Genomic DNA, 21,194 nt, shown 5'->3' with positions numbered 1-21,194 from the left:
AGGGATGTGGGGGTGATGGATTTCTTTGTCCCAGCAGTGTTTGCCCGGCCTTGTCTTTATTCACCATTATAATAAGAACGCATATATGTCCTTTTTTTTAAAAAAATGATAATAATCAGGTCGAAAAAATCAACAGCCATCAGCTTACAAAACCACTCATTGGCTTACGCCCAGTGTTTCAAAAGGGTGCTATTTGTTGGCCCTGATAAGCACTAACCTTCCTCTCTCTCTCTCTGTCTCTCTCCCTTTCTTTGTTTTGTTTGTCAGTGCTGCAACACACATGTGATAGACCTCCCATCCCTCTCAACACACAGTCATTCGCATATTCCATTCGGCAAGGCCTGGCCTGCCTGGATTGCCTGCCTGCTGTCAGTCCTTAATAGTTTACAGCTGGAAGGGGAGGGAGAGGGAGAGAGAGAGGAAGGGGGGGAGCACCGGGCTGTGATGCAGACGGCAAATCACATGAGCAAGGATCTGTTTACAAACTGAACAGGAGCAGTCACATCGGCTCAGTTATGAGGAACCTGGGCTGAGGACTGGGAATCTAGCTGGGCGTTCACTGCTGGAGGTTGGTGCACCTTATCAGTCTTTTCAGAATAAGCAGAAGCAGACGGCAGTCACCAGCAAAACATAGCACAATTGCTGTCACAGCTTGATGCCTGTTTTCACAGGGACATACAGACCGCTGCGTGGCAGCCAGTTCAGTCTTTTGTTTCTGTTTTGGAAGCAGCAAGTTGGCTCTGACAACAAGGAGGATCCATGTGAAAACAGGTATCCAAAGGGGAAAATAAAAAGGATTTGGGAGTAGGAGGCAGTGGAGGAGGGGTGAAGCTTGTGAAAATGTTTCTGCGTAAGACAAAGAAGTGACTACATTCAGTGGCGAGCTCAAGGGAGAAACTGTGAAGCTCTGCCTGTGTTTAATGTGGTTTCATTTCTGGTGGTTGGAATAGTTTCTACCACGCCACAGCTAAGGACAGGAAGACTTTTAGCTTTAAAAACAAATGGTGCGAATGTACTTGCAATCTATTTGATATCTGGATAAAAGGATACGTCGCTGAAATGATATTTGAACTGAAATCCTGTTCTGCAACACCCACATAAAAATACTCCAGGAGTGCAGTTTGTTTCTGTGCAAATATACCAGAAAAGTATACTGTATAAGGAGACAGTCCAGGCACGTCCAAAATCCAAGCACTCTGTGGAAAAGAAACCGTGTGAAGATGTTACAGGAAGAATGCTGCTTCTTCAGTCCTTGAAAGTTAGGATAACCAGTAACAGAAGAGGTGGTCCTGCATTTTTTGAAGGCCTTTTATAAGCAAAAACCTGTGTCGGCACCGATCTAACTGGAATTGGAAAATACATTGATACTTGTGTGTGATAAACATTGGTATTTATTCACACATCCAGCAAAGAACTACAGCTGTATTTGTAGAGCTGCCAGCATTCACTTCAAGTCTCTCAGTCTGGCTATTCCCCTGGAGATCGACCAGGGTTGGCCTGCTGGCTCGGCCACAGCACCACAGCGTGATCCTGGAGACAGCTCACTCTGCAGCGCCTTGCTGAATTTGCCATAGCTCCTGTGAATCAGATTTCATGCACCCATTCCAGTGGTGTAACGGTGAGTAAAAATAAAAAAGCTAGTCCATGCAGACCATACGGTCTAGGTTGTCTTATCTTCTTACTGTCAGCACTAAAGGTTGTTCAAAGGGGTTTCAATGTTTCAGGGGGTAAAAGGCCAGGAATCAGCTCAGGCTAATCTGGTTCTTCCCCACAGTACAGATAAACAGCCACAGTAAAGTTAAGTGGAAACCCACTCCAGTTGAACTTATTTCTATTTTTTCTTATCTGTGGATAAGTTTCAGGGAGGTGAAAAGGGCATGAAGTCAGACATTGCCTTCAATGTAGCATGGGGTGTTATAGGTAGGTGATATTGGATCTTCGCATTTTAAGAATTAAGCAAGAAAAAAAAAAGAAAACTGTCTATTTTCCTTAATTTATCGCTGCCAACTGACTAGGCACTCTTAAGCTCTCTCTTTCACCCCATGTTCTGAAACCTGGTTCCTGCCCAGAATGTGACAGGAGTGAACAGCAGTGATTTCAGATGCACCCCTCCCCTGTAACAGATGGAGTTATGGCTTAAGTGGCCCTGCTGTCAACTCTATTTGTTTTGTGTATGGGCAATGGAACTGACTCTTCTGGGAACTGAGGATGGGAGTGCAGCCATGTGGTAATTGCTCACAATCAAATATTTGCTCTTGGTTTTACAATATTATGCTTCTAAAAGGCACAGCTTTCTGAATGCGTTATATTAATTTCCAGAGCTCTGAGCTTTATTCATTAAACTGACCTTTCAAAAGACCTCCCTTTGTTTCTCACTTCCTGAATAATATTCTTATTCAAAGCTGAGATGGGTAAAACAAACATAGGTGATACAGAACCAAAGCAAAAGGCATCCTCTCGTAGACCTGTCTCTGTACTTGGCAAGCTAGGACAAGTTTTAAAACCCATTTTTTGTAAAAAGCCAAAAAGGTACTTTTCCTCACTGGCTGCAAGCGTGCAAGCTGAGGAACCACATGTAATTTGTGCATAAAAAAGCAGATATTTTAGTTCTATTCCCTGCAATAAAAAAAAGCAGCTTCATACTCATTATAACACTATACTGACTTTCTGGGGGATTCTTCAAGACAATTTACATACTGTGTCTAGAACAGTCAAATCATAGGCCGATCCTTGCTTTTATAAGCTGCTGAAGATTTTATAAGGTATAAAATTACTTTTTGGTATCCATGTTAAGGGAGACAACTGAATTACTGGATCTATATATTGTACTCTTTTTGGAAGGTTTGTAGCCCATATGATTGTGTGTTCTGAAGGGTCTTATCAGACCATCTGCAGGGTTTGGTTTGAATGCTAAGATGGGGGAGGAGAGGAGAGGAGGGTAGTGGATAGGGATCTCATCTGTAGGAGGTTTATTTCCTGCAAGTTTTCATTTCACAGTATAATGGACACAATTACTGTTATTTTAAATGTAAACTATTTATGGGAAACCTGATGGGAACATTAACACTTAAAAGTCAGCCAATCATCTGTTTCTTAGTTGTTTTTATCTGAATAGCCTTGACTTTAAAATAAAAAGCAAAATGGGTAGACGACTCCACCATTATATTTCAGAATGCCCCAGTCTTTTAGAAATGTCATATTTAATTCATGAAGCACACTGTAGTTTGGGGAGTGTCCCAAACCTTTTTTTAAACCAATCTGTATCTCATTTCCAGTACTACAACAAATGTTCTCTAAAAGAACCAGATGAACAATTTCTTAAGTTAATTAATTAGCCAAATTATTACAAGTTGCCACCTGTCCTTCTATCTCTTAGTTATGAATAAGCTTATCTTTTTGCAGACTTATGCTCTTTACAGTCTGGCATTCATTTTAAATTAGAATCAGAAGCCTTAATCATAGCATTGCAGTTGATAGGAATCTCTTTTGGACTACTGCATTTTTTCACATGGAATGAAGACAACCTGTAGTTATAAGAGTCTGCGTTTTGTGAAGTTATTTAGGTTAGACTAGTGAACACTGAAGCAACTAGGAAAACATTATATGAGATTTTTCACAGGTCTGGTCTAATTGTATAAAAGTAGAGTCTTCCTTCAGACCTACATTCTCTATCCCATGATTATGTTCTTTATATTACTAATTGAGCAAAGAAAACTGCTTTGTAAATAAAAAACTTACATATATATTAACTCCTAAAACCTTGTTGTCTTTCTGAGAAATACATTTTCTACTCTGTACAACCTCAATAATGTGAATCATATTACACATTAGCCCTAAGAATCTGGGAAAATACAGTACTTTCTTGAAATAGTAATATGGCTGTACTACTGGAGTGAAAATAAACAGAAATGTATTACTTATTTCACAGTTCGAAAACACCCTTCACCACCAGCAAAGACCCGAGTCAAAACTGCTCTCATTGGCTGAAGTTTACCATTGAGACTGAGCAATGCAACAGCTCTTCTGTGCTTTAAAATTCCCAAACAGGCTGCAGTCTGAGAAAAATTAAAAAGGAGAATGAAAGGAAGCATGGCAGTAGGCAGACAGTTTGCACAGAAAGACATACACACACCCCAAAAAATGTGAACACATCTCAGAAAATATCTCCGGCTGCTACAACACACTCTTGCGTTTGGGTAGAAGTTAACTATGGTAAATGTCAACATACAAAACACTACTGCAGATCTTGAAAGAAGGAGAAAAGCAATAGTCCTGTATCCAGCTGTGAAAGGATAAGTGACTATGTACAGTATAACTATCTGCAAACTATACTGGTAAGTTAAATCTATTAGAGAGACAATTGTCAACTCATATTGCCCACAGAAGGTTTTTGGTCCTTTTTTTTGGTTTTTGGTGAACTACAAATCAGTATAACAGACATCCCAACTTTGAAAAATTGATTTTAGGGAGGGGGGGGTGATCCCTCCATGAAAACTTGCGAACTAGGGGGGGATCCCCCCCTTGAAAAAAATGACAACTATATAATTAAGTAATTTGCTGATACATACTATAATATATATGCGATACACTATAGATACTACAGCTCACCAGTCCAGTTGAATAATCCCACTTTCTTTGCAAACTTTCCTTGTACAGAGATGCGGCTTGTTTAGCAGATTTGAGCAGATTCTCAGATAGCTCAAGGTCATATTATATAATTAAATAATCCACTGATGATTTTTCAGACCAGGGGTGTCACCTGTGGGAGTCAGGGAGGAGACACTGACTTCCGGGATGTCTGGTATAGAATCTTTCCATCATATGTCTACTGCTGCATAGGTCTATTACAATACCACACATAAAAACTGTAGATGACCGTTGCTTCACACAGATGGACAACTTGGATGGTAGTTGCATGTCACTGCTAGCCGAAATCAAGCAGGATAATAAGCAACTGTCTATATCTATCTGCTGCTGGAAAAGATGTGGGCAAATAAAAGGACCTTGTGGAGTTCTCTTGACATTTTATGAAGCTCCCAGAATTGGAGACCCTATAGCAGGGAAACTGTAAATGCAGCCATGCACACAGACAGGGTGGAGGGCACATGATGTCGCTGTGCAGAACAGATCATTGTTTCCCTAACAATGAAAGAACGAGGGCCAGACTTTGGCAGCCTATTCTTCCCAGTTCCCATTGATCCTGACTGGCAGGTCATCTGATCACAGCGGTCACTGACAGCAGGGACGCTCTGAATGCCGCCCAGCCTGCCTGGCCCAGAGATGGCCTGACTTTGCTCCTCAGACCCCACAACCTCAGCGGCAGTCATGTTCCATCTCTTGGCTCACCTGGGTTACCTGTGATGTCGGGCAGGCGTAGGTGCCTGTCAGGTAAGATAGAAGTGGATTTTTCTATCTCAAAAGATGTAGTCATAGTACATCTGTGGGCAGGAATGAGGGAGAAAAACTATGTAATGTATAGCCTGGAAGAAGATATATGGTGGAAAAAAATAATTAGGTGTTTATGCGTTAGTGACTTGACAAATACCACTGTAGGACTTTCAGAATGTGATCCTGCACAATGTGGAAGTGAAGTGTCACTGTCCTGGAGAGGACTTAATTTTATAGTCCTAATCAGAAAATATCATGGACAAAAGTATTATATCCTCTGAAAGAGCACTTTCATCTGAGGCATATCTATGAATATGTCGCATTTAAAACATAAAATATTCTCCAGGGTGAGCATAGCTATACAGACTGGTAGCCTGAAGAACACAATAAAACCACGGTATTACCACAAACACATAAGGTATGTTTATTAACAGTGTTTGGAAAGTTTAAATTAAATTATTAAATTATTAAAACATAGACTAATCGCTAGCTAGCAGTTGACTGTGACAGACTACAGTATATGTACAGTAAACATACATGGACCTCACAGGAAGCCTCAATATCATTCAAGGAAAAGGAGAAAAACATTAGGACTGAAAACTCTACAGAGACATTTTTGGATATGGATTTCAGATACAGATGGATATTAAAAAATTGCTGACTTTGAATTTTTTTTGTCAAAGCACTTCAACCGAAGGAAAACACACATTTGAGACTGCAGTTCAACTGCAACTGACTGCAATTCAATTGAATAGGTTTTCAATGTCGCTCAGTGTTACTCTATCAGTTTGGTCATTACTAAAATACTGTACAATCAATAAAAAGCTTTCTAAAATAACAGTGTTTAGGTTGCCTTGGGAAACAAATACAAGAATGGTGGCTATTCAAATAGTCCACCAGTCAGTTAAAAAGACAGTGATCTAACCCTCTTTGTAGACTCTAAGCTTTTGTCTTACAGCCAAATAAGATAAAACTGTGATGGATAGAAAAGATATGTTGTTTTCAACCTTGCCTTTCCTTGTCCAAAGGAATCTCATTACTTTAAATGTTTTGTGTCCATACTTATTAAATCAGAACTGTAATGGCAGTGATAGTCAGTGGCCATTGCCCTGTTTGCTGGAAAATTGAATTAGAAATAACTAAATTATTCTCACAGTCCTCATAATGCACACATGCAGAAATGAGTGCACAGTATAACTTAAAATGCAAAAGCAAAACACAGAAGAGGAGTTTGCAAATGAGTGAAGACCATTCAGATAGCTCATTTGATTTTCAGTACCTAGATGATTCAAGTTTCTCAACCAGCCATTTCCTTGAAAGAAGCCAGGAAACTGTCTTCAACAACATGGCAGGATAACTAATTCCAGACTCCTTTCACACTTTCTGCAAAGAAATGCATCCTGTTTGCAGTGTTAAATGGACTTGTCTTAGGTTCTCTATTTGCCAGGTCCCCTTGCTGTCTGAGACTAAAATTATTTAGACTTTCTTTGACGTCCAAGACTCGCTCTTCTCTGGACTGATTCCAGAGCAGGAATATCTTTACTGTGTTGAGGTGTTGAGAATTTGTTTGCAATATTCCAAATTAAATGTTTCCACATAACATCCCCTAATGTGAATCTAAGATCTTAATTATTACATACAATGACTTGCAAAAATATTCAGACCCTTCCTATGATCTTCTATTTTGTCAAATTATGATACAATCATTTTTAAACTTGATTTTTTATTCCAAACCTGGATGGTAAAACGGAAGACTTCTAAACGTAAGATAAGTTGCAGTAAATGTCAGCAAAACTAAAGAAAAACAAACAGAAATGTGTACAGTAGAATGCAGAAGTATCCAGGGGAGAGAACTCAATATTTGGTGGGAACACCCTTGGCAGTGATTGCAGCCACAAGTCTTTATAGGTTTGCCAACTTAGTGTATTCCAAATCGGTTCAATTTGTGACCATTCTTCTTGACAGATTTGCTCAAGCTCTCTCACATTCTCAAGAGTTTTCAACTCTATCCACAGATTCTCAATAGAATGAGAGTCAGGACCCTTCTAATTCTTAAGCCTCTCTAGTGTTTCTTTGGCCTTGTGCTTTGTCCTGCTGAAAAATGAACCTTTCTCTAAGTTTTAGGACTGAAGCAAATTTTACTCTGGGATTTGCCAGTACTTTTCCCCATCTATGTTATCACAGGTCTTGACAAGCTTCTCAGTCCCTCAGTTTGCATCAGACAGAACACTTTGCATTTAGTCCAAAAAGCTCCATATTTTTCCTGTCAGACTATAAAACCTTTTAAAGAATAAGTAATAGATTTATTCCATGCCGAAAGGAGAAGAGAGACAACACAACGTTTCGACTGTGATGTCTTCTTCAGGTGTGAGAAAGGCTTCAAAGCCGAAATGTTGTTTTTTCTCTCTTCTCTTTTCAGCATGGAATAAACCAATTTCTTGTTCCTTTGCAGAGTACACATGCTGACGCAGCTACCCACCTGAACTACTATAAAAGCTTTTGCCACATGTTTTCAGTATCAGGCACTGTGTTGTTCAATGTGGAATTCGAGATGTATTTTTATCCTGTTCTATGCAAGCCCCCTTTGAAACGTTATGCCTTTGACTGGGATATTGTTGTCCCATGGAGACAACTGAGCCATTGAACTCTGTAACTCTGTAACTCTTTCAGTTTGGTGGGACAACCTGATTTAGGCAGTGTGTTCTTGATGATCTGCTTCATCATGCTCAAAGAGATGTTGTAGGTCTTTGAAATGTTTTAGACCATTCTTACTGGTTTTTATACAGTTTTATCCCTGAGTTATTTTGGAAACTCCTTGGTCTCTGTGGTGGAATTTTTGTTTGAAATTCAGTACCTGACTGAGGGACATTACATAGTGTATTTAGTCTGTAATCGTATTGACGAGAATGAGCACATACAGGCAAAGGCCACAGAAGTAATTGTGTGACTTGTTGATTAAGTCACACAATACTTAAATCTTAATTAATTTAGGTTTGCCACAGAAAAGTGTTTGAATCTTATGGAATCTTGATATTTCCATTTTTCTTTCATTTAATTACCCATTTCCTTCTTTTTTTCCCCTTTGAACATGTGGAGTAGGATATTTATAAAACATATATTAATTGCTACAAAATGTGAAAACAGATTGTGCAAGGGTCAGAATTTTTTGCAAGGCATTGTAAATTAGGAAGAGCACAGTGGTCCTAATATAGATCCCTGTGGGTCCTCTAATTAAAATATGCCAGTTGGAGATCTCACCTTTAATATGTGCTCTCTATTTTTAATTAATAATTAATAATAAGTAATGTATGCAATTTGAGAATTAATCTCTCTCCATATCATATGCTCTGTCTAAACCCATTATTGATGTAACCTGCCTGTTCAAAACATTCTGAACACAACGTTGTTGAATGTTGTTCAACAACAACAGAAGAACAAGACCTTCCTTTTTCTAAATCCATGTAGACTATCCCAAAGAATTCTCTTGTATCAAGCCTTACAGAAGATTCTCTAGATTAGTTATATTGATTGTTTCTATAATATCTTACATGCAATAGAAGACAGAAATATAGGTTACGTATCTATCCATTTCTAACTGCTTCTTCCAATTCAGGGTCACCTAACCCAGCATGCAACAGGCATAAGGCAGGATACACCCTGGACAGGATACCAATCCAATTTCAGACAGTCAGACATTCACACCAGGGTCAATTTTCCCACATACCAATTAACCTACCATGATGTCTTTGGACTATGGGAGGAAACCACAGCACTCAGAGAAAACCCAAATGAACACAGGCAGAACACACAAACTCCACACAGATAGCAGACCAGGTCCAGAACTGAACCCAGGGCCCCAGCATAGAAAGGTAGCAATGCTAACCACTGCGCCACTGGGCTGCTTTATGACCTATTACAGTAGCAAATGTATCATTAAAATTGTGAACACACAAGCATTCACCATGGACGAAAAATATTGAACAAATAAATTCATTATAAGAACTAAGCAGGAGTTCCTTTCAGATGTCGTCAACAATCATTGATTTTTTCACTCTGTAATCAACACCTGAAAATCAGCAGCATGTTCATTTTCATCACATGACATAAGGATTTGCCAAAGGATTATTTATGAATATTTTCAAATATATATATAGTATATAAATATTTTCAAATTATTATATGTTTAGTCTATTATAACAGTAGCAAACTTGAAAATAATTAACCTAATTAAAATGTTCTGGTTAAACATCAGATATCAACAGGCACGGTATTTAAAACAATTATTTGGGGAATGGTCCCTTATTTTTATTTTTAGTATTAAATTTAAAAATTAAAAATATCTCTTTATTTGATATTTTTTTCTGTACCACCTATTGATGTTAGGTTCATAGATGCCAGCATCTATGCATAGATTCCCGGCAGCTGGTGAAACTGACTCAGTAGTGACCCAACTTTATAGTAAGACTAATTTCTCTGGTGTGTAACACAGGCCATTTTAACACTACACTGGCAAACAAAATAGGGAGGGAACATTAACATGCAGTCTTAAGTGATGTTTTATTGGGCTCCCAAGAGAAAAAAACAAAACATTTCCCATCCTAGAAATGTATTCACTTTGACATATTTAATGAAAGGAAGAGGCACTGAAAGTCTATGACATAAATGCTTTGAAAGCTAACCTGAATTAGTAATGCATTAAAAATGAATCAGACGTCAGACTGGCAAACAAACTAACCTCTGGCCACAAAGCAATATTATATAATGCCGTGGCATCTAAGGACAAAGCCACTCTCAAAAAACCTTGCTTCTGGCACCTCAGGAGTTGCATCTTAGAGATTTGTGATGTGGTGGAATGGTCCTAAAAGATACAATATAAAAGAGAGACAGACACATCGCTGGTGAGAAAACATGTCATCAACACTGAAATAAGAAACCTAAAAATTAAAAACCCCTGAAACCTTCCATTCCACTACTGGTTGTTGTCAAGTGAGCAAAATTGTTAAAAAGCTTTTTTTAGATCAACAGTCTACATTACCTAGTAGATATAGGATCTGTCTTTCCAAAGTTTTTTTTTATGTTGGGATATTAGCTATTGAGTTTGTACGTCCTAGCTCTCAGTAATATCACCAGGATGGCTTTCACTTTTAGGCTAATTAACTTATATCTATGTATCTTTTCTATATCAATCCAACATGACTTGCATCTGTCCTCACAGTATTTTTATTTAAATCAAAGAAAGTTGATTGAAATTAATGCCTTATTTTTTATTGGCCCTAAACTCCGAAATTACCACAAGCTCTAATCTACTGTCGCCATGTGATAAGAATTTGAGCATCATTCTTGACCAAGAATTTTCATTTGATTTACATCTTAGTTCTGTGTCTGGAAGAGATTTTTATCATCTCAGAAAAATGACTGTGATCATAACATGCCTGAACAGGAAGGATGCAGAGATGCTGGTTATTTAACTCTTTATTTGCTGCCTGGCCTGACAGGCTCAGTAGGCTTCAGCTTGTTCAGAATGCCTCTACTACAGTATGTTAGTGATATGCAGCTGCCTGTCTAATCTCATTACTCCAGTGTGGAAGTCTTTACACTGGCTGAATATGACTAGGACTTTTTTAATTGACATAACAGGAAATGAAGTCCTCCATGGGTCAGGGCTCTCCTGCCTTCAGGAATATCTCAGTCCATACGTAACAGCTCAATAACTGAGACCTTAAAATGTTCAGTAGATTTACTGGCTCTACAAAAACTCAGAGCCTTTAGCTGTCCAATGTTTTTGGGAAATCCTTCCCAGCCCACGTCAGAAATTAAGAAATTCTCAATTCCTTTTGAACTAAACTGAAAACCTTTCTTTCTGAATGTGATTTTGAGCTTTTCTTTTCGAATTTGCTTTTGCATAGTGACATGAAGTTGTATTTCATTTGTAATTACTTATGTTTGGTAATTTGGCATGAAGACCTTCATATTCTGTAAGAACAATTTTACATTGTGTTACAGTGCCTGACAAATCCATGTACTGTAGAATAACAAGATAGCACAATGATGCATGTAAAACACAAATATTAATTAATTCTAAGTTTTTACGTTTTTTAAGAATTTAAGAACTCTAAATTCTAAGTTTGATCATAAGAGAATCAATAAGCACCTCTTTATTTAGGCACTATATTTCAATTCTGCCTAAAACACCTCACTATACTGATCCTGTTCCTATTCAACACAAAAGGTTAATGCTAAAGCCCGATGCCATCTTGATGTCTGATCAGATCTCAGACTAAGCCTCATAGAACATAGAAGGAAAAGTCTTTAGAAGATTAGATAGGTGCTTGAAGTGGTAGTGGTAGATAATTATAGGGAAATGTTTCCTCTTCCAGCACAGTCACAAGGGACACTGTATTTTAGATGGTGCTTTATTTTCAATGGAATGTTATGCAAATCTCTTTAATGAGTATCAAAGCTGCAATGGCATTAAGGTAGGAGAGTAAACCTTTTTCAATCAATATGTCTTTTAAAGAGGGCCTTTTCCTTGCAAGTACAAATAAACATGTTACAACAGGGTTTAATAAACTACAGAAAAACTGTATGGCTATGTGGATTTCTCACCAAATCTGACTATAGACAGTATGTAATTGTGGATACATCTGTGGCTTATAGAATTGCCTACAGAGCTCATTAGTCAATAGGAAGAGTACCATAGAAATATCAGCTGCCATTCTCCTAGTGCAGGCAAGCTGGTGTGCTTTGTTTGAACGACATTTAAAAGGTAGGAAAAGGAGTTAATGAGAACAAAGAATGTGTCATAAATGCAGAAGGAGCCTGAAAGAAGCAAGCAACTGAATAATTTGATTTCTATGTTTCGTTAAACTTGGGAGTCAAAAGGCACCACCCGCTTAGTGAGGATTTACGTTTTCTAAGGTCCTACATTAGCATATTGCCATTCAAAAACGACAAAAACCATGACAATGAGACTCATTAAAAACAACCTGTGACTATATCAAACCTACCTGACTAGACAAACCACAAAATAATAATAATGTACATCTAATCCTGAAAATGTCTCGGAATTTTTGCAGGTTTTTCATTGCATGGGGGAGACTCCAAAATTACAGTAATCACAGTAATCCAGTAATCACTAGGATGAAAATTGGTAATACAGAAACAGTTTTATTGTAAAAAAAATCTGATCTCTTTTGTTGACTAGTACCATAAAAGGTGACTTGCTGTGGATTTTCAGAGGCAATCCACACATGACTGGGATACATGTATTGCACTGAAACTGAAACACAGAAAGACTGTAGTTTCACATAGAGACAATCTCATTTGAGATTAAATTTCTAGATGATGTTCTTCATTAGCCTTGTTACAGTGTTTTGTGTATTCATTGGGGTCTGTATCTTTGCAGATATCCACATACAGTACTTCTGGAAGAACATAAAAACGAGTCTTTCCTTGAGAAACAAGGGTTTGCCTTTCAAATCTGACAAGAAAAAAGTGGAAAACATGAACTTAGAAATATTTGTTCGCAAAGACTTGGCATGCAAGTGTTTGAGAACATTTGGTACATTTTAAAAATAAACCTTTTATTCAGTTATCTTTGTAAGCTTCATCAGAGACAAGGAGCTGGCTGAAATGCGTATGAAATCATGTGCCATGCTTGTGTCCCCACAGGATGTGTGTGCGGCCTGGGATTCCAGAATTCTGACGAGCACTGTAAGATGTCTTCGGCGGAAATCTATGACCTTCCACTCAATGTGTACGTCATCATTCTGGGCATCGGCCTCTTCATTTTCATGCTGAGCATGATATTCTGCTGCTACCTTTTCAGGTAATGCATAACGAACAGGCAGAGAACTTCAAATGGGTGACAGGTCGAACAGCAACTGTGATATTCTACGCTACAGAAACGTTATCCAATCTGCTATAAAACCCTGGTCACCAGCAACATTTTCATTGCTCAGTTTTTTTAAGGCATTAGTTCAGGCTAGGTGTAACCTACTGTATCTGTTTTTTTTTAATGATTTGGTTTTAAGTCCACAATAAATCCTGAGGACCCTTCCAGTCCTAGTGCAATGAAATGGTGCTCATTTATTCAAATAATTGGCTAAGTAATATCAGACCAAACAAAGGCCTTGAAACAGTGTTTCGATTCAAGAATTTGCCTGTTTGCATGTGTGTGTGTGAAAAGAGGCGTAGCGAAGTGTCTCTGAAAGCTGCTGTTCGTGTCAGGCTCATTTGATCTCAGCCCTGCCCGCTCCGTGAGCATGACCATCCCGTGGCTGTGCCAAATACTGCTATAAAAGAATTACTTGTGCAGACATGTCATTATTATACAGTACAGTACAGATCCTCACAGTATCCTGCAGCACAGTAGGTACAGTGAAGCCCTATATTTCACATGAACCTACACGGTATATTCATTCTTTAAAACTGTATGAGGTTCCTTGATTCTGTCCATTCTCAAATGATTAAAAAGACTGGTCTTATTTCCTGATAAAAGTCGAATTGCAATTCCCTTTCATACTTTATATTGAAATACAATTCATATTATAAGTTTCTGTTTCAAAAGTTTGGACTGTAAAGAGCAACATTTCAACATTTCAATTCCATGCTATTCCTACCAGCCAATCTTTTGTATAATCACCAGATTTCCAGTATACTGGACATAAACAAAGTCCATTTGAAGAACTTTACCTATTTCGCTTAATACTCAAATTAATGAAGAACTACAATGGTTTATTACCTGCAGATGACTTTCGGAAAATTTTCATAACGAGATATCGTCTCTTTAAGTCTATTTGCATTTTTATATACTATCGAATAAGCGATTGAACAAGAATATATTCGATGGTATGTAATAAATGTATACTAAATATAAGCTTTGTGAAAGGTTGTATTATGAAATGCATGCAACGTTCCGCTAGAACAAATACTGTCTTCTATTTTTTATTTGGTTCTAAATACAATTTATTCCACAGTATTCTGTTGATGTTGATGTACCCACGGTAGCTTCTGGCAAACGACGGAACCTCTTAAATGCGTTTTCAATATCACTAAAGAATTGCATTAAAAGCAGAATTTGCAATAAAACAGCCTGCGAGTCCGAAGATTTGCGGATAAGCTGTCGTACTTGAGTCACTTCATAATAAGAGCCAGGAGTCAGGACACGGCCTCAGAGAACACTCTTGAAACGAGGTTTCTTTACCTAATAAGCTACAAATTACGGCAGCCTCCTACAAACATAAACTAAGCATCTTCAACAAACATATTATGCTCCCTGTTCCACTTCTTATCTTGTTTAGTTGTCTTGTCCCTCTTATCCAGAATGCCCCAGCACGTAAGAGCGCTGCGTCCTTCTTAAGAGGATGGAGGAAAAAGCTTTAATGCTTTCTGGGTGAATCTGATTTTTGACTCAGAATGGTGAACTTTTAAAATAAATTATAAACCACACGTTTTGTAATTGTTTCTGAACAGCATGCATTTTACTTTACTACATTATCATCATCATCATCATCATCATCATCCTCATCCTCATCCTCATCCTCATTATTATTATTATTATTATTATTATTATTATTGAAGGGAAACACATTTTACCTATGTACACCCTTCAGTGCCCTGCCAATCAACTGAGAGCCAAGTAAAGAAAGGAATCACTATTTCATACTGCTTTGTGTGGACTGTTCTACACAACCAATAGTGCCCTAAAAGGCTATAATCAGAAATTGTTTTAAGAGGTGCTCTTATATTCAATCACTCTTAGTTCTACAAACATTTCCACAGCACCCACACAACCTCATTTGCAATTAAACAACAACAACTGTGAAAACCATTTGCTAAAATGCTCCCTTGCAGCAAATAAGCCCAGTGGGGACCCAACCACATAATCACAAGGGATTTATCTTTTCTCCTGATACTTAGATGGCAGAGGCTGCTTGCAGCAGTTTTGCAGAAAGCAGGAAGACAGGCAGAGAGGGACCTGAAAAGGCTGACAACTCACTGTTCCCCTTTAATACAAGATGTAGTCATCACCAATGGGGATGAAGCAGTCAAGCAGCAAAGAATAGGCAAATGGCTGCAATAATGATGAGCTGGAAGAGACACATACAGTAGGTGCTGGTCACTCTTAGGACTCCTAAAAGAGGAGCAAGTTGTATTTAGCACAACCAAGATAATAGAATCTGGTGAAAATGAACATAGGTGTCTATGTAGTTTCCATATGGAGCCATATAGAACACAGAAGATGGACAGGACTCTACTGAAATGTGCCAGGAGGGTTCCTTGAGGAGAGAGACACAGTGCCTTGTTAGCCAGCTGAATGGTATATGTGATCCAGGGTGCCACGCCCTATTAAGAGATTACTGATCCTGGCTTTTTACCTCTGAGGATAATTAAGAGGGAACCATAGAACTGAAGTGGTGCTGTGTGTCAGATGAAGATATCCAGGGTTGAGCTGGAGCACATACTGGTGGAAAGTAAAGAGGTGACAGTAAAACCTATGACAGAGGAAGAGCTCTCCTACTGATGGCTAGTGGAAAAGCAGTCTGGAGGACCATAGATGAGATAAACTGACACAGTAGTCGGTTTAGTGACTAAAGAAGACATTAGAGGCCAGGTGATGTGAGCCTACTGTGTCACTGTGATTCTGTCGTAGAAAGCTGATATTACTGCCAGGACGATGTTTAGTGTGACAGGTGATTTTGCCTCAATAAGGACCTGGAGGACTGTAGAGGTAGTGGAGATCAGGTCTGTGATCTGAGTCATGCATCTGTGTACGAAGAGGCCTGTCACAGAGATGCCTGGTAGAGAGTGCACATGTGTGCTCTTGAGAATATGGAGACAGTATCTATTCGCCACTGGCAGTCCCTGCATGCAGGAGAAAGGCACTGTTAGACCCTTTTCTCAGTAAATCACAGGACCCTGGTAAATCAAGCTGGAGATTTCTTTATTGCAATTAAGAAAGGAGGACAGACAAAGTCAACAGGTTAACCTCGTCTCTCACTCACTTTTCTAAGGACAGCAATAGGCTTTTATTCTTGAAGATGAGCAAAATTTTCATACAAAAGCATACAGACAGACAGAAGCAGTTTGTTACCACATAAGGTGTTAACAAAGTCAGAAAGTTAGGCAGTTAGATCAGCTTCAGGCAATTAACCAAGACCCCTAATTAACTAAGACTCGGTTCCCTTTCATATTGCTGAATCAAGTGTAGGATACATGAGTTACACCTCCTCTCAAAAGAAAAGACCTTGAAGAAACATAGGCCATCTGGGAATGCACAAAACAGTAAAACAGTTCTTGTTGGCCTAATTGTAAGCTCCGACCAGACACAGATTCCTTCAGCGCCATTATAAAAGGAGAGAGGAAATAGAAAGGTCCAGAGCCCAAAGCACAGTAATACATGGAATGTTTATTTTAAGTACAAAATATACTAATATTTTTTAAATGTGTGGCATTGTTACATTCAGACACCCATTATCTTGTGGTGTACCTTTCTGAAAAAAAACAACATGTTGTCTTACCAGCGATTAAGTGATATTTATACTTGTACTGGCCTCTTTGTGACTGAGGCCTATAAAGTCTTTGGTCTGTCAGTGTGAAGGTGCCTTAAGCCAGGAGGTCCCATTCCTGGGCCTGGACACCTACACACATGCAGGCTTTTTCCAGGCAAGCTCTTTCCTTAATTGCATTAACAAGATGCTTTGTAGGAACGTTTGAAAGCTTATACTGTATTTTCTTGCTTTAAAGCTGGAGATTATAAGTGAGGTATGAAGTAATTAAAAGGCAACCTCTGACATGTTTAAGAACTGAACACAATTAAATGGCTCAAATTAATCCTATTACCAGTTCAATTTAGAGGTTACATTGTGTAACTCATGGCAGCACCACGGAAACAAAGCCCATCATGTTTGTGGGTCTCCAGGACCTGAACAGGGAAACCCTGCCTTATGCCATAATAAGATATTGCAGGTTTCACATGAGAATGTGCAATCAGGCTGTATCTACAACATTGCCATGAAAAGCTCTGATCTGTATTTAAAGCCTGGCCCGGCTTTAACAGAGAAACGTGACTTTAAAGAGACGTGCTTTTCTTTTGCAGGTTAAGAAGGCATGGCAGGAGGGAGCAGTATGGATACAATGAGGTAATGTGTGATCATCTTAATACCCCACACCCCAACCGTAACCAGAAAGCAAATCTTCTCAGTGACCACTTTTAAAATATACAGTGGAAGCTGAATGTTTTGTCTTTTCTGTTTTTACAAGTGATGTGTGATAAATATGCTTAATTTGAATGATGAAACAATTGTCTTCAGCAGATGAGAATTGTGCATAGAAAGAATTTCATATCTTCGTGTTCCAGTTATTTTCTTATTCATCAGACTTAAGTGGGTGTTAGGAGAGACACTCTGTTATTCTGGCTTCATTTCATGTTCTCCATGCTGACTATTCTGATAAAAGAATGCCTTCTGGAAAAAACAAATCTCAGAGCTGATTGTCAGAGAGATTTACAGTTACATTTGCACATCATGGAAATATCCATGAAAGAGCCTTGTATGTAACACTGAAATTAAAAACATCAATAAATAGATATTTCTGAAACAGTTATTATGTGGATACTGCCCAATCTAAAATCATAATATTACATGCAGTCACATATTTAATAACTGAGAAAATATTGTAAGCCTGCAAATGAAATTCATCATATTGAACAGCATCAGTGAACCTGCAAACCCTGCACAAATTTGATGCAACCAAATCTTCAACTGCTATAATAATCCTCCAATTTACATTGACATAATTAAATAACTAAGGAGCTGGTTGTTTTAAATTCTATATTTATGTGGACTGGATAAGCTATATTGACTAACCCTGCAGTAAAGACCAATACCTGACTCATTTCCATTTCAACTTGTCTCACATGCAGTTGTATGAGCCCAGCTCATCCAGTTTAAGATGTCACATTTGTAGGCCCTGGTGATGTGTTTCACATTTAAAAAAGTGGTGGCTTATGTTAAAATATAAATGCTCAACGTTTTTTTCCTACCAGTGTCTAAACACTTCTGAATATCACTGTAATTACAAACATTTGGCCCTTAGCTATACTGCATCATCTCACTAGTGCTTCATACCAAGATGTACATCAACCAAGTAACATTCATTTTAACTCCTGCGCTGAAAAAGGTGTCAAAGAAGAGAAATAAGATTATCATCTTGGGAAAAGACTTTCACTGTCATCTCAGTTTAGCTTTCATAAAAACAATTCAGATGAAGTCCTCCCTTTGGTTGCTTAAAACATTAAGAAATAAAATATTTAATGCCTAAGATATTAAATGTGGAAATTTATCTTAGCTGTGACGGGGATTTAAGTATGTTAAGCTTCAATGTGCAAAAACCTTGAACTAAAAAAAGTACAAAAGGGCAATTTAACTTTTGTTTCTTTGTACACCTGGTCATTTGACATTTTCCATGTATTTTCTTGTTTACAGGTGGTTCTGAAGGGGGCAGGAAAGAAACTCAGCCTTCTTGGAGTAAGTTACCCTGGGGCAGATTAATAATAATAATATTTGTTTACATTAGATCTAATATTAATTTCACACAGCGATATAAATGCCAGTTCTTTATTTCTAATTGCTCTGTCTAAATGATGCCATTTTTCATGAGCTACAATTGATTGCTATAAATGATAGTGCACCTGGAAAGAAATGTATGTCAAGGTCAAGCCAAAATCCATTATACATCATTAGTAAGTCGTAACTATACATTTCATACATGCTAAAGTGCAACAGTACCAGTCTGGCCAGTGGAATGGCCAAAGCTGGACTCATTTTAGAATTCATAAAATGAGTTACATAACCACAGTGATCTCTGCAAGCATGGTTCCAAAGAACACCAAAAAGGCCCATTAGTAAAGAGAGGTAGAATTGTGACAAAAAGATCCATTGTCTCCTTTTTCTTAGTACAGTACATGTTGATTGACTTTTTATTCCTTGTAGATGTTTACACAAAGAGAAAGTGCTCCAAATACAGTATAAATGGAAACAAAAATTGAGCTTCAAACTCAGTTTGGTTTTTAGATATTTTCTGAAGTAATACCCTTCTTCATTTAAGGTCTGGCCCCTTTAAATGTCCAACTTACCCATCGAACCTGGTACTTTTGGGATTTTGGAAACGTCACTTCTATAGTAGTTCTAGGGACACCCTTATCATAAGATTCAGATGGTTTTCATATTGGCTCCTGTTAAACTACTATTACGATGATGCTTTATGAGTGAAAGTACCACCTGGCTGAAAAGCCCTAGCTTGAAGGGCCTTGGTTAACTGGTGAGCAGCCAGCTTCTCCAATGTAAAAACACCACCGCAGCTCATGGAGGACCTGTCCGTTCTTGCAGCAGATGTGCGCAGTGTGCCTGGAAGAGTTCAGAGCCAGGGACGAGCTTGGGGTCTGTCCTTGTTCGCATGCATTTCACAAGAAGTGAGTCCTCCCGCATTCTCAGCCTCTCTTTCTGTGTCATTAGGCATGGTACACATAATTTCCTCAAGGAAAAGATGGAAAAGGCATCAGAGTCACGTTTTGGAAAACAGTTGACTGTTAGTATCTGTTTTTCCCCAATGATGCATAATATACAGACAAACTTGGCCAATTCAATCCTCTGTGTGCACTTCAACTTGAAGAATGTTATTTGCAAGTGTTGAACTTTTTGGCCATTCACAAGTTTAAAAAAAAACCACATCATTTCTAACTATGGCTCCAAAAGAAAAAGAACAAAATAAGCTAAAATTTGAGGTAAACATTTTTTTAGTTAAGAGTTTGTTCATTGATGTAAATTTAGGTTTTGAGGCCTCACAGAACGTATTTAGTGCCATATAACAAATGGGTTATTTTTCACAACAGAAGGAAAACAATGAGAGCAGAACATTTTTGGATATATACATGTTCAAATTCTTAGAATCTTCTACTATTTTCTACTGTCAGTGCATCATCTTCGTCTGAAAGATTCCAGGTGTCTCACTAGAGATGCTCATTCCTCTGGAGGACTCTGACCATCTTTTGTCTCCTGCCCTGTGACTAGGTGCCTGGTGAAGTGGCTGGAAATCCGCAGTGTCTGTCCCATGTGCAACAAGCCAATCTGTCGGCTGGCAGATGTGCGCCAAGGGGTGGAGGTGGCACAGAACCCACAGGAGGTGTGATGGGAGGGCATCTGCCTGGTAGACATCATGAGAACTGGAAAGGGCTGTTCCCACTGGAGGACTTACTGCAGACTGCAGGAAGAGGGCACACCCCACTTATTGCCTCTCCAGCGTCTCCCCACAAATGACTTTGACACCAGACGAAGTACTACTACTATTTCTGATCCTCAGCACTGAAAGAAATCTTTTAAAAATAATATTGAAATATCCCTGCTTAGACCCAGAAGCTCATCACATGAGGCAGCCCAGGGACACAGGTCTGTGGCTCTTCCCCTGCAGACCCTGGAGAAAGACTTGGACTGGGAAACCCCTTTCAGTCCAGGATGGTACTGCCAAGAGCCACAAACAGTGACTGAGGCAAGATGAAACAACTGCTTTTTAGAAGCCTGCATCAATAGACTTCACGTTTATCGTTTCTAGTTATTTTCTATTGTTATTTGATTTGAAATAAAGTGTATCAATGTTTTGGTGGTACAAACCACTTGCTTCTTTTGTTGCGAGCCAAATTCAGCACTCAGGACAATTCAGATTCCATAGCTTCCCAGTGACATTTTCTTCTGGTACCTTTTGTATCTGCTGCTGAATTCATGGGGCAAATGAGAACTGATTACAGGTGT

At 38.5% G+C, this 21,194-nt stretch overlaps 1 protein-coding gene across 3 annotated transcripts; it reads left to right on the top strand.

The window, feature by feature from the left end:
- Positions 1 to 338: 338 nt before the first annotated feature.
- Positions 339 to 21,055, top strand: LOC102689927 (RING finger protein 122). 3 transcript variants are annotated; one of them, XM_069189176.1, is made up of 6 exons: positions 339 to 568; positions 13,060 to 13,216; positions 17,489 to 17,531; positions 18,876 to 18,917; positions 19,779 to 19,861; positions 20,460 to 21,055. In XM_069189176.1, the coding sequence occupies exons 2-6, from the start codon at positions 13,107 to 13,109 to the stop codon at positions 20,575 to 20,577; spliced, it is 396 nt and encodes a 131-aa protein (XP_069045277.1). In that variant the 5' UTR covers positions 339 to 568; positions 13,060 to 13,106; the 3' UTR covers positions 20,578 to 21,055. The 3 variants fall into 3 exon arrangements, with proteins under 3 accessions (XP_069045277.1, XP_069045276.1, XP_006630818.2); XM_069189175.1 differs by having other exon boundaries at positions 339 to 1,618; XM_006630755.3 differs by lacking the exon at positions 339 to 568 and adding an exon at positions 5,283 to 5,388.
- The last annotated feature ends 139 nt before the right edge of the window (positions 21,056 to 21,194 follow it).

Source organism: Lepisosteus oculatus, chromosome 4 (assembly GCF_040954835.1).
Source record: "Lepisosteus oculatus isolate fLepOcu1 chromosome 4, fLepOcu1.hap2, whole genome shotgun sequence".
Lineage (NCBI taxonomy): Eukaryota > Metazoa > Chordata > Actinopteri > Semionotiformes > Lepisosteidae > Lepisosteus > Lepisosteus oculatus.
The sequence above is the reverse complement of the archived record's forward strand: the minus strand, read 5'-3'. Positions and strand labels throughout refer to the sequence as shown.

Bases quoted from the DNA above. Each gene is read 5' to 3' on its own strand.
- LOC102689927 (XM_006630755.3), top strand. From the start codon at position 5,361: ATGTCGGGCAGGCGTAGGTGCCTGTCAG. The intron at 18,918-19,778 runs GTAAGTTACCCT...CCGTTCTTGCAG, and splicing joins AGAAACTCAGCCTTCTTGGA to CAGATGTGCGCAGTGTGCCT. The intron at 19,862-20,459 runs GTGAGTCCTCCC...CCCTGTGACTAG, and splicing joins TCGCATGCATTTCACAAGAA to GTGCCTGGTGAAGTGGCTGG.